The following is an 18,474-nucleotide window of genomic DNA, read 5'->3' as shown; positions in this document are numbered from 1 at the left end:
TTAGGTACAGTCGTGCAACGATTGTGTTTTTTCGCAAATGCGCTTTTGTTAAATCATTCCCCTGCGTTGCATCGATTATATGCAACGCAGGACACGCTAGATAAACTAGTAATATCATCAATCATGTGTAGTTAACTAGTGATTATAATTGATTGATTGTTTTTTATAAGTTAAGTTTAATGCTAGCTAGCAACTTACCTTGGCTTCTACTGCATTCGCGTAACAGGCAGGCTCCTCGTGGAGTGCAATGAGATGCAGGTGGTTAGCGCATTGGACTAGTTAACTGTAAGGTTGCAAGATTGAATCCCGGAGCTGACAAGGTAAAAATCTGTCGTTTCTGCCCCTGAACAAGGCAGTTAACCCACCGTTCCTAGGCCGTCATTGAAAATAAGAATGTGTCCTTAACTGACATGCCTAGTTAAATAAAGGTGTAAAAAATCAAATAAAATGTTTAAAAATTAAAAATCTGACAAATCGGTGTCCAAAAATACCAATTTCCGATTGTTATGAAAACTTGAAATCATCCCTAATTAATCGGCCATTCCGATTAAGAGATCGACCTCGAATCTGAACAAACATTCTACATCATGCACGGCAAGCGGTACCGATGTGCCAAGTCTGGAACCCACAGGACCCTGAACAGCTTCTACCCCCAAGCCAAAAGAGTGCTATATCGTTAAAATAGCTACACAGACTATCTGCATTGACCCTTTTTGCACCAACTTTTTCACTCATCACATACGCTGCTGTTACTGTTTATTACACACTATTCCTAGTTATACGAACATATCTACCTATACGTACATATCTATATAGCCAGATTTTCGTTATTCATTCATAAAGTGGTAGGCCACAGAAGCTCACAGAATGGACCACCGAGTGCTGAACCGCATACCTTGTAAAAATTGTCTACCCTCGGATGCAACACTCACTACCAAGATCCAAACTGCCTCTAAAAGCAACATCTGCACAAGAACTGTTCGTTGAGAGCTTCATGAAATGGGTTTCCATGGCCGGGTAGCCGCACACAAGCCTAAGATCACCTGATGCGCAATGCAAAGTGTCGGCTGGAGAGGTGTAAGGCTCAACGCCATTGGACTCTGGAGCAGTGGAAACATGTTCTCTGGAGTGATGAATCACACTTCACCATCTGGCAGTCCGACGGACAAATCTGGGTTTGGCGGATGCCAGGAGAATGCTGCCTGCCTCAATGAACAGTGCCAACTGTAAAGTTTGGTGGAGTAGGAATAATGGTCTGGGGCAGTGTATGGTTCGGGCTAGGCCCCCTAGTTCCAGTGAAGGGAAATCTTAACGCTACACCATACATTGACATTCTAGACCACTCTGTGCTTCCAACTTTGTGGCACCAGCTTGGGGAAGGCCCTTTCCTGTTTCAGCATGACAATGACCCGTGCACAAAACAAGGTCCATTCAGAAATGGTTTGTCGAGATCGGTGTAGAATAACTTGAGTTGTCTGCACAGAGCTCTAAACTCAACTCCATCGAACGCCTTTTTGATGAATTGGAACACCTACTGCGAACCAGGCCTAATTGCCCAACATCAATGAGTAGGTGTGTCCAAACTTTTGATTGGTACTATACACATACTCAACAAAGGACCAAATAATGATTAGTAAACAGAATTTTGAGATAATAAGTGCTTTTCCCCCATTTTAGTTGCAGCGATTCAGAGAGAGCTACAGTCAATGGAGAGCACTGCAAAGATAATTAGAAGAGCAATATACGCAGATATAGACCCAGACAAAGCAGAATTGCTGAAGGAGGATGAGGATGCCATCATAGACATCCAGGCATCCTTCGATGGCACTTGGCACAAGAGAGGATTCATGTCCAACTACGGGATAGGTGTGTGCATTGGTGCTGGTACCAGCGAGCCATAGAAAATGGTAAAGCTCCACCCTGTCACAAAAATCTTGGAGGCCATACATTTTTTAATAGAGAGGTTACACAGAAAATGGTACCTGCATATCACAGGATGTCAAACGATAACGTCCTCAAAATAATGTAGCACGGAGGAACCCAGAATGCAAATGAATGGCTGAACTCTGTAGTATGGTCGCGATACTCCAAAACTGTGTTGGACAAAAACCGCATTGACGGAGCAGCCAATATGGCAGGGAAACACTGCTATACCAAGTGTGATGAAGAAATTATGGCTTGTCAGCACTTTGGTGACACTGGAGCAATCAGAGAGGAGTTGTGAGAGCTGATGCTGCTTCAATAGAGCGTGCCAAGCGTAGGCGCAGGTCCCATGACATAGTCAAGAAAGTAAAGCGTCAACAGCAACAACTCAAGAGGGCCTTACATATGGGGCAGGCATAGCTGATTAATGTTCTGCACATTTCAACAGCCATACAAAATCATTTGTATGTGACAAATTGAGCAAAGTAATATGAGAATTTGCCACCAAAATGCATATTTTCTCAACAGGCCAGTATTCAAAGCATATTCTCTATTGCTTGAAACAAATGTATTAAACATGCTAATGTACTTGTAAAAGGTATGTTTGATGTTTATTTGTCAGTTTAGAAGTGATACATGAATAAGAGTTTAATTAATGTGACATAAATGGTCATGTTTATGGAAAGTACATTTTAATTGCATTAACCTATCTTTATAGGCAATCGGTCATGAAGAGGGCACGACAAAGCCTATTCCCCCCCCTCAGGAAACTAAAAAGATTTGGCATGGGTCCTCAGATCCTCAAAAGGTTCTACAGCTGCAACATCAAGAGCATCCTGACTGGTTGCATCACTGCCTGGTATGGTAACTGCTCGGCCTCTGACTGCAAGGCACTACATAGGGTAGTGTGACATAAACTGATTTGATTTGCTCAAAATGGCATGTTCCCGGTGTGCCAATTCATTTTTCTCTGTCTTCAAAGGACGTACATTCCCATTATTCCACACACAGGTTCTTAGGTCTTATAGGCAGACTTTTACTTTTTTTATATATCTTGTCTCGTTTTGATTTTAAGTGTCATTTTATGTGTAAATATTTGCAAAATATTCATCCATCATACATGTGTTTTTTAAATAATTCCATGAAATTACAATATTTTGATAAACTGATCTGTAAAAGTCTGACCATTGAGTGTCTTATCACAATAAAAAAAAAAACCAGTCTGCCTTGAAGCAATGTGTTGAAAAACAGATTCTCATAATATACAAATTGGCGCATATTTAAGGACGGCTTAGACTCATTTGCATATTTAAATTTTTAAATCAATAAAACTTGTAATACAATAATATCTTGCGTGTATGTATACTTTCAACGGATAAAGTTTCAGTCTGATGAGAGTAAAGAAAGAAAATAATCCCTATTAGCCTGTGGAGCCTGGCCTTAAATCAGAGTTCATGCCTGAAAATTATTATTAGACTGAGAGATACAGTGGCAAGAAATAGTTTGTGAACCCTTTGGAAATACATGGATTTCTGCATAATTGTGATGATTTCAATGTCATAAAATCGTATCTGATCTTCATCTAGGTCACAACAATAGACAAACACAGTTGGCTTAAACTAATAACACACAAACTATTATATGAACAATGCCTTGCAAAAGTATTCGGCCCCCTGAACTTTGCGACCTTTTGCCACACTTTTGCCACATGCCCCACTTGTTGTTGATTCTTCCCCAAAAAATACAGTTTTATATCTTTATGTTTGAAGCCTGAAATGTGGCAGAAGGTCGCAAAGTTCAAGGGGGCCGAATACTTTCGCAAGGCACTGTATATGTCTTTATTGAACACACCGTGTAAACATTTACAGTGCAGGGGGGGGGGGGAGTATGTGAACCCTTGCATTTAATAACTGGTTGACCCTTCCTTTGGCAGCAATAACCTCAACCAAACATGTTCTGTAGTTGCAGATCAGACGTGCACAATGGTCAGGAGGAATTTTGGACCATTTCTCTTTATCAAACTGTTTCAGTTCAGCAATATACCTGTGATGTCTGGTGTGAACTACTCTCTTGAGGTCATGCCACAGCATCTCAATCGGGTTGAGGTCAGGACTCTGACTGGGCCACTCCAGAAGGCATATTTTCTTCCGTTGAAGCCATTCTGTTGTTGATTTACTTCTGTGTTTTGGGTCATTGTCCTGTTGCGTCACCCAACTTCTGTTGAGCTTCAATTGGCAGACAGTAAGCCTATATTCTCCTGCAAAATGTCTTGATAAACTTGGGAGTTCATTTTTCCGTCGATGATAGCAAGCTGTACAGGTCTGAGGCAGCAAAGCAGCCCCAAACCATGATGCTCCCTCCACCATCCTTTACAGTTGGGATGAGGTTTTGATGTTGGTGTGCTTTTTTTTCTCCACACATAGTGTTGTGTGTTCCTTCCAAACAACTCAACTGTAGTTTCAGCTGTCCACAGAACATTTTGCCAGTAGCGCTGTGGAATATCCAGGTGCACTTTTGCAAAAAAAATTGGGACAGCAGTAGCTTCTTCCGTGGTGTCCTCCCATGAACACCATACTTGTTTAGTGTTTTATGTATCGTAAACATGTCAACAGAGATGTTAGCATGTTCCAGAGATTTCTGTAAGTCTTCAGCTGATTCTAGGATTCTTCTTAACCTCCTTGAGCATTCTCCACTGTGCTCTTGCAGTCATCTTTGCAGGATGGCCACTCCTAGGGAGAGTAGCAACAATGCTGAACTTTCTCCATTTATAGACAATTGGTCTTACTTTGGACTAATGAACATCAAGACATTTAGATATAGTTTTGTAACCCTTTCCAGCTTTATGCAAGTCAACAATTCTTAATCTTAGGTCTTCTGAGATCTCTTTGTTCAGGGCATGGTTCACATCAGGCAATGCTTCTTGTGAAAAGCAATCTCAAATTTTATGAGTGTTTTTTATAGGGCAAGGCAGCTCTAACTAACATCTACAAACTCGTCTCATTGATTGGTCACCAGGTTAGCTGGCTCCTGACTCCAATTATCTCTTGGAGAAGTCATTAGCCTTTGGGTTCACAGAATTTTCCCAACCTACACTGTGAATGTTTAAATGATAATATTGATCTAAGTCTATTGTTGGGACTTAGATCAAGATCAGATCAAATTTGATGACCAATTCATGCAGAAATCCAGGTAATGCCAAAGGGTTCACATACTTTTTCTTGCCATTGTACATGTCCTCCGTTTAAACAAATCTAAAGTTCTTCCAGAGAAACATAAGCATAGTGCTCATGACTATTCATGACTATAATAAGTTACCGACTCTCAACCCATGCTTTTCATTACATCAGCCTTTTCCCCCGGTCCATTTGTTTTGGGTTGGTATATAGTAGAATTGGGTCTGACATTTCAATCCAGACTCCCTGCTGTTTCATTTTAGCATTACTATCACACAGTATCATTTAGCCGATGCCTTTCACTGAGCTTTCACTTACAGCCATTGTTTTATTATGAGCAGTAGCGGGAGATTGGACAAGATGTGCGTTCAGATTGGACGACATGCTTATTACGTACTCAGTATCCTATCCTAGACACAGACTAAGCCTAGTCTGAAACGGTGATAGCCTAAAATAGCTTACACATATCCTACAGCACGTTGACCAGATATACACTAAAAAACCCTTTTGGTTGTGTGGAGGTGTTTCTTTGTCTCATTGACATCCTATGGAATGAGTTACGATATACATGTAGGTAGCACATAATGTGGTTTCAGATAAAGTTCAATTTGATCGTGTTCTATTGAATGGTTTATCAAATATCTGCAGTGTATATGCACATTGACACAGACAAATGAGTTATTACTCACCAAATGGTCTATTCCGATACTGTTCCATCCTAGCATTATGGGTAGGAAGGATATAAAGGTGGGGATTACCCAGCATCCTCCTAACATAAGAGCCACTCTCAGTGGTGTCATCTTATTCCTGTAGACCAGTGGCTGGCAGCAGATGGCATAGTACCTAGAGAATGAGAGGGAACACTATTATAAGACATATTGGGTAGAGGGAACTACAGTGCATTCAGAAAGTATTCAGAACCCTTGACTTTTTCCACTTTTTGTTGCGTTACAGCCTTATTCTACAATTGATTCAATTGTTTGGTTTTTCTCAGTCTACACACAATACCCCATAATGACAAAGCAATTTTAGCAAATGTATGACAAAAAAACTGAAATATCACATTTACATCAGTATTCGGACCCTTTATTTTTAGGTCTCTCCAGAGATGTTAGATTGGGTTCAAGTCCGGGCTCTGACTGGGCCAATCAAGAACAATCAGAAGATTGTCCGTAAGCCACTCCGGCGTTGTCTTGGCTGTGTGCTTAGGGTCGTTGTACTGTTGAAAGGTGAATCTTCGCCCCCAGTCTGAGGTCCTGAGGGCTCTGGGGCAGGTTTTCATCAAGGATGTCTCTGTATTTTAAACCATTCATCTTTCCCTCAATCCTGACTAGTCTCTTAGTCCTTGCCATTGAAAAACATCCCCACAGCATAATGCTGCCACCACCACACTTCACCGTAGGTATAGTGTCGGGTTTCCTCCAGACGTGACGCTTGGCATTCAGGCCAGAGTTCAATCTTGGTTCTATCAGACCAGAGAATCTTGTTTCTCATGGTCTGAGAGTCTTTACACGCCCTTTGTCAAACTGCAAGCGGGCTGTTGTGCCTTTTACTGAGTAGTGACTTCTGTCTGGCCACTCTACCATAAAGGCCTGATTGGTGAAGTGCTGCAGAGATGGTTGTCCTTCTGGTAGGTTCTCCCATCTTCACAGAGGAACTCTGGAACTCTGTCAGAGTGACCATCGGGTTCTTGATCACTTCCCTGACCATGGCCATTCTCCTCCGATTGCTCAGTTTGGCCGGGCAGCCAGCTCTAGGAAGAGTCATGGTGGTTCCAAACTTTTTCCATTTAAGAATGATGGAGGCCACTGTGTTCTTGGGGACCTTCAATGCTACAGAAATATTTTGGTACCCTTCCCCAGATGTGCCTCGACACAATCCCGTCTTGGAGTTCTACAGACAATTCCTTCAACCTTGTGGTTTGGTTTTTGCTCTGACACACACTGTCAACTGTGGGACCTTATTATAGACAGGTGTGCGCCTTTCCAAATCATGTCCAATCAATTGCATTTACCACAACTCCAATCAAGTTGTAGAAACATCTCAAGGATGCTGTTGGAAAAGGGAAGGGGTCTGAATACTTATATACTTATATACTGTATGATTTACATTCAGCTCAAGCGTTTCTTTCATTAGACGAAATGCTGTTCAACAAGTGTATCTTTCATGTAAAATTATACTTTGTGGAAAAATACATTATCCTTGTGATAAAGACAGATAAAAGGTGTATTTTTGATCTCAAAAGGTTTGATGATGCTATCTAAAGTCTTTTTATCATGTTAACAGCATACTGTACCTGAGAGTTTTGCTTTATCGCTGACATTTTAGACATCAAAGCTCTCTACCTCTCTGCTGGGAAAGTGCTATTAGAGGGAAAGTGCTATGATCATTAAATTATTTGCAACAAGAAATTGGTTTCTAAAATCCCTGAAATGTCTTCAGCCACAAATTGCTACTTGGCCTGGCTGAACCCTCTGTCTGTAGAGATTGAGAGGGTAACCCTACCTGATGTCCCAGAGACCTCAAATTTGGACTTCCTTTAGCTCTTTAATGGACTTCAGGTTACAACATGACCACATGTCAAAGCTCTCAGATGTGATTGCTTTATGATTGATTTTTAACTGATCGTTGATAAATGACAGTTTAATGAATTCCTATTCCACTAAATAAAAAGCACAGAGATTGATCATTCCTTGCATATGTTGGCACAATTTCACTGTGTAATATTTTCCCCACTGGATGGGGATTAGCTCAAACATCACATGAATCCCCAACCGGGTCACGTGGATGGCCGCCCAGTTGGTGGGCCTATGGATAAGCTGCTTGTCCCGTAGACTTTGATGTAGGCTCGAGAGTGGTAAACCTCTCCCTCTCTGACTAGCTAGTCTGGGTACCACTCTCTTTAGCTAACGTTCCACTCCTTGCCACTCATGTCATTTGCCAAACAGATATATACATATGTATATATTTGAGGAAATAAGCAATCTGCTCTTGTGTGCTGGATATAAAATAGGATACAGCATTCACAACGAATTGGAGGGAAAGTTTGAATGGCAGACCGCTCCTATGTCTTCTGGTAGGAACGGCCTGCCAGGTAGGATGCAATCCAAGAGTGTGGAGAGTCTGAGACACCCAGCGCTGAGAGGGTGGAGAGGAGGATCTGATGGTTCACTGTGTCGAAGGCAGCAAATTTGTATTTTTGTTGAACCTTTATTTAACTAGACAAGTCACTTAAGAACAAAATATTTTTTTTAAATGACGGCCAACCCCAGCCAAACCCTCCCCTCACCCCGGATGACGCTGGGCCAATTGTGCGTCGTCCTATGGGACTCCCAATCACGGCCAGGTTGTGATACAGCCCAGGTTTGAACCAGGGTCTGTAGTGAGGCCTCTAGCACTGAGATGCAATGCCTTAGACCGCGGTGCCACTCGGGAGCCCGGTTAGATCTAGGGAGGATGAGAACAGAGGACAGAGAGTCAGCTTTGGCAGTGCGGAGAGCATCCGTGATACAGAGAAGAGCTGTCTCGGTTGAGTGACCCATCTTTAAGCCTGAATGGTTAGGGTCAAGAAGAATGTTCTGAGAGAGATATCAAGAGAGTTGGTCAGAGACAGCACACTCAAGTGTTTTGGAAAGAATATTCCCGAGGCCACAGGCTCCCCACAGTCAATGAGTTCTTCCATCCTTGGACAGTATTCAGTCTCTCTCTCTCTCTCTCTCTCTGTCTCTGTCTCTGTCTCTGTCTCTGTCTCTGTCTCTCTCTCTCTCTCTCTCTCTCTCTCTCTCTCTCTCTCTCTCTCATATATCGTGCTCTGGCCAAACACCATTGCTGTAGTCGCTCACCCTTCGGCTTGGTGAGATATTCCTGGCATGTGTTCACAACACCCCGATTTTGTCCTGGCAAAACTGGGGCCTACTGTAAGGGATCACAATACACAGGTCTCTCTGTCTCACTGTACCACAGCATTGCCCGCTGCAGCCCATCTTCAAGGCACCACTATATTTACTCTCACTCTCATTGTTGATTTGACTCTGTCACCCTGAGGTTGTTTTCATGACTCAGAGGGGTGTTAGTGAGGTCATTTCATATTTCATTGCAGGTGAACTGAACTGGAGCCAACTGTTCATAACATAAATACATGAGCAGACCACCTGATTGGTCGGTCCGATGCACAAATCTGACACATCTGAAAGAATGTTTACCCAGAGTTCTATGCAGCATCTTACCTCAGTGTTGTACTAGGATGCTTTTTATGTGCCTGCCTGTGTCTCTTGAGTAATGAGTACAATATGGCTCTGAAACAGCATGGCTGTATTAATAAAATGTTTGTGAGTCTAGGCTAGATGGAGCATGGCTGTATGTGTGCACTGTGCTGCTTTTCGTCTCACCTAGCCAAAACCCGGCCTGTGTGTCAGAGGGCCAGAGGCACAGCAGCAGTGTGGACTGTTGACAGCAGGCCAGCCTTCTACATCTGTTCACCTGGCTTCTTGAGCTCACTTTGGCAACCAATAGCTACTTATAGGACATATAACAGAGCCTCAATGGAAAACAGATGGGACCAACAAAACAGGCACTTAGACTTGAATTACATGTGATCCATGTGATCAAGTTTTCTGCAGTAAGTAGTCAAGGTTGGAGTTTAATTTGAGAGACAGGAATGAACAGTAAAAAATGAAATAAAAAATCCTTACTCTTCGGATGGCTGCATTTAATAACGGAGAAATGAAAAGTGTGACCAATCTGCATGTGAAATTAGGGAGCAAAACATGCTTCACTTCTCCCCTTCATCCTAAATGCCTGTTGTCAATGTTTGAACGATCCATCATTCATTTAAAATGCTCCTTCATGTCTTAAGCTTGGTTGGAAAAGGGCATTATAGGAAGATGTGTAAAACTAAGTTCCAAGCTCTGCTGGCACCACACAAATGTATACTGAACAAAAATATAAACACAACACTTCAAAGAGTTTACTGAGTTACAGTTCATATCAGGAAATCTGTCAATTTATATAAATTCATAGGCCCCAATCTATGGATTTCACATGACTGGGAATACAGATATGCATCTGTTGGTCACAGACACCTTAAAAAAAATTCAATTGTGTTCGCTGTCCGTAGCTTATGCCTGGTCATACCATAACCCCACCGCCACTTTGTTCACAACGTTGACATCAGCAAACCGCTCGCCCACTTGAAGCCATACACATGGTCTGTGGTTGTGAGGCCGGTTGGAAGTACTGGCAAATTCTCTAAAACAACATTGGAGGAGGCTTATGGTAGAGAAATCAACATTAAATTATCTGTCAACCGCTTTGGTGGACATTCCTGCCGTCAGCATGCCAATTTCACGCTCCCTCAAAACTTGAGACATCTGTGGCATTGTGTTGTGTGACATAACTGCACATTTAGAATGGGCTTTTTTTGTTCCCAGCACAAGGTGCACACGTGTGATGATGTTGTTTAATCAGCTTCTTGATATGTCACACCTGTCAGGTAGATAGCATTTATCCTTTGCCAAGATAATCTAACTAACAGAGGTGTAAACGTATGGAACATTTCTGGAATCTTTTATTTCAGCTCATGAAACCTGGGACCAACACTTTACATGTTGCCTTTATATTTATGTTTAGTAAATGTTGTGGAGAAATTAACCTGAAGGAAAATGAAAAGCAAACATCTGTGCTGTACGAGCAGATACCAAAGCGCAAGCTATGAAAATTTTATTTAAACTCTCTTCTATGAACGAGAAACAGATTGTCCGCTCAGGGTCACTGCGCTCTCTTGCCCTTTTTAAAAGTACCACTCTTAGTAAAACATAATTGCTCCTGTAGCCTTTCTATTGCCATAATCTGATATATACAGTTGAAGTCGGAAGTTTACATACGCATTAGCCAAATACATTCAAACTCAGTTTTTCACAATTCCTGACATTTAATCCTAGTAAAAATTCCCTGTTTTAGGTCAGTTAGGATCACCACGCCAATTGGAGAACAACAAAATTACTCTCGGCTACAGCGCATGTAAACACACTATGCTTTCTAAATCAGTTTAATTGAAGAATAGAATTTGAACATTTGAGGCTTGACGGGCAGATTGGAAATATGAGAGGAGAGAGAGAGACGCGTTTTGAACCCTTCTAAAGGAAAAGACATAGCTAATATTGTTTTATGCGATAAGTAAGTGACGCCCAAAGAACTGCCATTTCTGTTGCATTTTTCTTACTCATAAAGATTTGTGAAATGGCCGAAATGAGTCTGTTTCTCTGTTCTGGCAAGACTCATGATTGTCTAAACTGGCTGGTAGCAGTCCTGGCTTACTGGAACTTCCCCTGGTGCTTGCAGCTTGACGCACGCAAGTAATAATCCACACACTAGAGTTGTGCAATACACAGGAGAGCTTACTTTGAACAAACGGAACCGTCCCACGTCACAACATTCATTCACAAATGATGAATTCCACCATTCACCTTAAATACGTTTCCTTTTATACACTCTTGTCTCTATGGAATGGTGTGTACTTTCAATAAAACATCTCTAGAATACGGCCAGTAAAATTCCATCTACCTTTAACATTAATTGAAGAGCTCTCAGTGGGTTAAACTTAAAAGCCATCTCTTCTCTGGAGAGAAGTGGAGACCGAGAGAGAGAGAAAGAGAAAGATACACTCAAAAGAAAAGGCCCTTTTCATGCAAAATACTCTCTCTCTCTTCTTCTCTCTCTGTCCTACTGTCTGACCTTTTGACCCCAGTAAGAACCATTCCAGAAACCGGAAACATTACCAGAACATTACCTAAGATGTCCATTAAGTTAGTTAGGCTTTATATAACATGAGGATTAACCATCCCAAAAACAAATGTTTTTCATAACAAAATACCTTTTTATTTTTTATTAAATATCCTTGGAATATTCTCCTAATGTTCACCGAAATGTTGTGCACAGCATCTGTAATAACCACCACAGAACTGTTCTCATTAGGTTTCCAGGTAATGTAATAACACAATATACCAGTAATGTTCTTAGAACATATTGCCGCAACAAAATTAGGGAGCAATAGAAGTGGTTCTGAGGGAAATATTACATCAACGTTCTGCTAATTCAAAGCACCCATAACAACAAGCAGGAAATATATCTACCATGATCTCATAAAGTTATAGTGTGACATTATGACATGATGGTTCCAATAACGTCCCCTAAACATACTTCAGCAATAAAATGTTGGAGCAACAGAAGTTGTTCTAAAAGAACATTCCTGGAATGTTCAGCTAATGTTGATGGAGATAGTACTGCTAACACCAATAACAACAAACAAGAAACGATGACTAAACAGTGGTAGGCCTGATTACCGACAACGATGAGACAGCCTATAGGGAGGAGGTCAGAGACCTATCCTATAGGGAGGAGGTCAGAGACCTGGCAGTGTGGTGCCAGGACAACAACCTCTCCCTCGATGTGAGCAAGACAAAGGAGCTGATTGTGGACTACAGGAAAAGGCGGGCCGAACAGGCCCCCATTAACATTGACATGGCTGTAGTGGAGCAGGTTGAGAGTTTCAAGTTCCTTGGTGTCCACATCACAAACAAACTATCATGGTCCAAACACACCAATACAGTCGTGAGCAGGGTACAACAACACCTTTTCCCCTTCGGGAGACTGAATAGATTTGGCATGGGTCCCCAGATCCTCCAGAAGTTCTACAGCTGCACCATTGAGAGCATCACTGATTACATCACTGCCTGGTGTGGCCACTGCTCGGCATCTGACCGTAAGGCGCTACAGAGGGTAGTGTGTTGTCCAGTATATCACTTGGCGCTCCAATACATCACTGGGGCCAAGTTTCCTGCCATCCAGGAGCTATATACCAGGGGGTGTCAGAGGAAAGCCAATAAAATTGTCAAATTCTCCAGTCACCCAAGTCATAGACTGTTCTCTCTGCTACCACACGGCAAGCGGTACTGGAGCGCCAAGTCTAGGACCAAAAGGCTCCTTAACAGCTTCTACCCCCACCCATAAGACTTCTGAACAATTAATCAAATGGCCACTGGACTATTACATTGACCCCCCATTTGTTTTTACACTGCTGCTACCCGCTATTTATTATCTATGCATCGTCAATTTACCCCTACCTACATGTTCAAATTACCTCAACTAACCTGTACCCCCGCACATTGACTCGGTACCGGTACCTCCTGTATATAGCCTCATTAGTGTTATTTTATTGTGTTACTTTTTATTATTTTTTTACTTTCGTTTATTTGGTTAAAACTCTTTCTCGAACTGGATTGTTGGTTAAGGGCTTGTAAGTAAGCGTTTCACGGTTCGGTCTACACCTGTCGTATTCGCCGCATGTGACAAATAAAGTTTGATTAGATTTTTAAAAAGCTGCATTAGACAGGATTACAAACACAAACTGTCCGGCTCAACGAAACAGATTGGCAGACCAATCCTCATCTCTCAGCATGTCCAGCTTACTCATTATCTCAGCCAATCATGGCTCGCGGGAAGGTTGCTGTTTTTTTCTGTGGCTAAGCCAACTAGGCTCGTAATTTAACAATTGTATTTGTATTTACAGATGGCATACACGTTTATTATTCAGGCACATGAACTTTCACATGTTCAAGAAGGCATTTCTGGAGAAAAAAAAAAGTTTATGAAAAAAAAAGTTTAAATGGCTCTCCTATGAAGTAGTGACCAGCGACATACGCCTAGTTTCCAGAAACGGGTCACATATGTGTGGGCATAGGCAGACGTTGCAATTGGAGGATGCATTTTAAGGATATTCTTTAATAATATTTAATAGGCTGCCGATACAAACTGTCATGACTGTCCTGTGAGGATCACAATGGGTCAGATCAGCTTGGTAATGATTGACAATAACCAGACCTTCTCTCACCCACAGAAAGGGGAAGGAGGGGACTGGGCCGGTTTGACAGTTCACACCGTGTTGTAAATTACAGGAGAAGGGTGGACTCTTTCTCACACTTTAGTGTCAACAAAGGAATGCCTTTGTTTCACAGATAGTTTTCCATTTGAAACTCTAACACGGTTAAAAGTGGATACTGGAACAATATTTCTAACATAACAATGTGGGAAATGGTCAGTGAGGAACTATAGAAAAAAATGTATGTCATACGGGTTTTCATTTTGTGATGTCATTAAAATTGCATGGACGAAATACTGTAACTTGGAAAGTATATCCCCTTCATCAGTCAAGTTTCCATCCAATACGTTGTGCATATAATATGACAAATTATGAAAGTAGATTTGTTAAGATATGAATGTGATTTTAGGAGGGATAAAATAATATATCTCCTATTGACTGTTCATAGTAAGTAGCCACTTCCAGGGTGAACAACAGTAGAAGAGACGGGTCCGGACCCTTACAAGCGTGCCGCTGAAAGGCCAAACCACCTCCTTCCTAAACGGTCGGCGGTTCATGTGCAAAGTATATGATTAATGGGAGAATAGTTATAGAATGTATCTTATGTAACCAGTGTCCCTTTTTCCCTGTCTCTCTCTTTTTCCCACTCTTCATCGCTGTGTATTAAGCCGTCATATTGCCAGTCTGCTAGGGACTTTCCTCTCATGTATTAAGTGTGTATGTTATCCTGTTTTCTCATTTTAGTTAGCTAGTAAATAAATAATTAAACCAATTGGTGTAGTGCTGAATCAAGAGCAAGGCTGGGTTTTTTGCAGATGCATGAGTTTACGACTGTTCAGAATGATGATATGATAAAAGGTAATTATTAATTAGATTCCTGTTTATTTATTAAATAGATATATACCTTATAGAGTTTAATTTGGGAGATGGTAACTCTTTAAACAACCTCTTCCATGGTCAAATCAAATCAAATTTTATTTGTCACATACACATGGTTAGCAGATGTTTATGCGAGTGTAGCGAAATGCTTGTGCTTCTAGTTCCGGCAATGCAGTAATAACCAACGAGTAATCTAGCTAACAATTCCAAAACTACTACCTTATACACACAAGTGTAAAGGGATAAAGAATACGTACATAAAGATATATGAATGAGTGATGGTACAGAGCGGCATAGGCAAGATGCAGTAGATGGTATCGAGTACAGTATATACATATGAGATGAGTATGTAAACAAAGTGGCATAGTTTAAAGTGGCTAGTGATACATGTATTACATAAAGATGCAGTTGATGATATAGAGTACATTGTTTATGAGATAAATAATGTAGGGTATGTAAACATTATATTAAGTAGCATTGTTTAAAGTGGCTAGTGATATATTTTACATCAATTCCAATCAATTCCCATTCATAAAGTGGCTGGAGTTGAGTCAGTGTGTTGGCAGCAGCCACTCAATGTTAGTGGTGGTTGTTTAACAGTCTGATGGCCTTGAGATAGAAGCTGTTTTTCAGTCTCTCGGTCCCAGCTTTGATGCACCTGTACTGACCTCGCCTTCTGGATGATAGCGGGGTGAACAGGCAGTGGCTCGGGTGGTTGTTGTCCATTGATGATCTTTATGGCCTTCCTGTGGCATCGGGTGGTGTAGGTGTCTTGGAGGGCAGGTAGTTTGCCCCCAGTGATGCGTTGTGCAGACCTCACTAACCTCTGGAGAGCCTTACGGTTGTGGGCGGAGCAGTTGCCGTACCAGGCAGTGATACAGCCCGATAGGATGCTCTCGATTGTGCATCTGTAGAAGTTTGTGAGTGCTTTTGGTGACAAGCCAAATTTCTTCAGTCTCCTGAGGTTGAAGAGGCGCTGCTGCGCCTTCTTCACGATGCTGTCTGTGTGGGTGGACCAATTCAGTTTGTCTGTGATGTGTACGCCGAGGAACTTAAAACTTACTCCCCTCTACACTACTGTTCCATCAATGTGGATAGGGGGGTGTTCCCTTTGCTGTTTCCTGAAGTCCACAATCATCTCCTTAGTTTTGTTGACATTGAGTGTGAGGTTATTTTCCTGACACCACACTCCGAGGGCCCTCACCTCCTCCCTGTAGGCCGTCTCGTCGTTGTTGGTAATCAAGCCTACCACTGTTGTGTCGTCCGCAAACTTGATGATTGAGTTGGAGGCGTGCGTGGCCACGCAGTCGTGGGTGAACAGGGAGTACAGGAGAGGGCTCAGAACGCACCCTTGTGGGGCCCCAGTGTTGAGGATCAGCGGGGTGGAGATGTTGTTACCTACCCTTACCACCTGGGGGCGGCCCGTCAGGAAGTCCAGTACCCAGTTGCACAGGGCGGGGTCGAGACCCAGGGTCTCGAGCTTGATGACGAGTTTGGAGGGTACTATGGTGTTAAATGCTGAGCTGTAGTCAATGAACAGCATTCTCACATAGGTATTCCTCTTGTCCAGATGGGTTAGGGCAGTGTGCAGTGTGGTTGAGATTGCATCGTCTGTGGACCTATTTGGGCGGTAAGCAAATTGGAGTAGGTCTAGGGTGTCAGGTAGGGTGGAGGTGATATGGTCCTTGACTAGTCTCTCAAAGCACTTCATGATGACGGAGGTGAGTGCTACGGGGCGGTAGTCGTTTAGCTCAGTTACCCTAGCTTTCTTGGGAACAGTAACAATGGTGGCCCTCTTGAAGCATGTGGGAACAGCAGACTGGGATAGGGATCGATTGAATATGTCCGTAAACACACCAGCCAGCTGGTCTGCGCATGCTCTGAGGGCGTGGCTGGGGATGCCGTCTGGGCCTGCAGCCTTGCGAGGGTTAACACGTTTAAATGTTTTACTCACCCCGGCTGCAGTGAAGGAGAGTCCGCATGTTTTGGTTGCGGGCCGTGTCAGTGGCACTGTATTGTCCTCAAAGCGGGCAAAAATGTTATTTAGTGCCCCAAATCCTAATGAGTTAATTGTTACATGATTCATTTAATCGGGTAACAATTAAACATAAAGTTAGTTGATTAAATAAATAACAGTCATCAGATGAATGAAAGTAAAGTCACAACAAAACGTTCAGAAATGACGACGTCATTAAATATTGTATGAGGGGAGTGGTACTCTGTAGGCTGTACAGCCCCGTGAATGTCCCGCAAAATCCTCCTGTTTTCCCGCATTTGGGGACTTTAAATGTGGTCACCCTACCCACAATGTTCCCACCAGACTGTTTCCACAACCTAATGAAACATTCTGGGAACCTTTAAAGAACAGACAAAATGTGGGAACGTTCTTGAAACGTCAGGTGAATTTTTTATACAAACATTGTATAATCATCTGCACAACTGGACAGCTTTTGTGTTATCAGAACATTTCCTGAATGTTCTGGGAACTTTCACAGAACCAAAGTTTCTTTCCTGGGATTACTATTGTAACGTTGCTTCCAAAATAATAACTGCAGATGGTGTGACGCAAGCCTATCTGTCTCTGCACCCAGACCTCAGCTGTCCTAAATGAATTCATATGCTGATGCTGGGCTTGAACATAGAAAGCATTTTGAATTAACTAGCTACTATGCAATGCTGTAGAAATGTGGATCTTATTGTTGTGTATGGTTAGTCTTTTGAGTTGCTGTGTCTATATGTCTTTCCTTGTCACTTAATGCAAGAGCCCATCCTGCAACCACACTGACATTTTATCCGCCATATAATGTAAACCCTTGATTTCCCCGGCAGCTTTTTGGAACTCATGTTAATGCATATTTTCCCTGTAATTCTTTAAAAGCATGTTCCCTTCATTTCCCATTTGCTTTCATCCTCAGACTCGTGAATCGTTTTAATGTGGTAAATTAGGATGATAAATAAAGTGAGTCGTAACTTTAGAGGGAATTAAATCTAAATCATTTATGGCCGGCACATTGTGTCTCTCAACACCGCAAGCCAGCCAGTTACTATGAATGGCTAATAGTGCTGTTTACACACTCTGCACAAGCTTTGCTCTCTATCCATATAATTGAATGAAACAACAATTTCCTCCTCTGCAGTGAGACAAGGTCAAGAACACACTTGTATGGTGGGAGAGCTGAAGCATAGGGAAACTGGAGCATATAGGGAGGTGTACATACACTATATATACAAAAGCATGTGGACACCCCTTCAAATTAGCGGATCCGGCTATTTCAGCCACACCAGTTGCTGACAGATGTATAAAATTGTCCACACAGCCATGCAATCTGCATAGACAAAATTGACAGTAAAATGGCCTTACTGAAGAGCTCAGTGACTTTCAAGGTGGCACCGTCATAGAATGCCCCCTTTCCAACAAGTCAGTTTGTCAAATTTGTGCCCTGCTAGAGCTGCCCCAGGTCAACTGGAAGTGCTGTTATTGTGAAGTGGAAATGTCTAGGACCAATAATGGCTCAGCCGCAAAGTGCTAGGCCACACAAGCTCACAGAACGGGACCATCGAGTGCTGAAGCGTGTAGCGCATACAAATCATCTGTCCTCGGTTGCAACACTCATTGCTGAGTTC

At 42.2% G+C, this 18,474-nt stretch overlaps 1 protein-coding gene across 2 annotated transcripts in view; it reads right to left on the bottom strand.

Moving 5' to 3' along the window:
- LOC135526198 (5-hydroxytryptamine receptor 4-like) overlaps positions 1-18,474 on the bottom strand; it is a 143,997-nt gene that overhangs the window by 55,370 nt on the left and 70,153 nt on the right. For both annotated transcript variants that reach the window (XM_064954356.1, XM_064954357.1), the window contains exon 5: positions 5,786-5,939. In XM_064954356.1, the coding sequence (XP_064810428.1) occupies positions 5,786-5,939 (154 nt within the window). The remainder of the gene's footprint in view (positions 1-5,785; positions 5,940-18,474) is intronic.

Source organism: Oncorhynchus masou, chromosome 32 (assembly GCF_036934945.1).
Source record: "Oncorhynchus masou masou isolate Uvic2021 chromosome 32, UVic_Omas_1.1, whole genome shotgun sequence".
Classification (NCBI taxonomy): Eukaryota; Metazoa; Chordata; class Actinopteri; order Salmoniformes; family Salmonidae; genus Oncorhynchus; species Oncorhynchus masou.
This window is presented reverse-complemented; position numbering and strand designations above follow the sequence as displayed.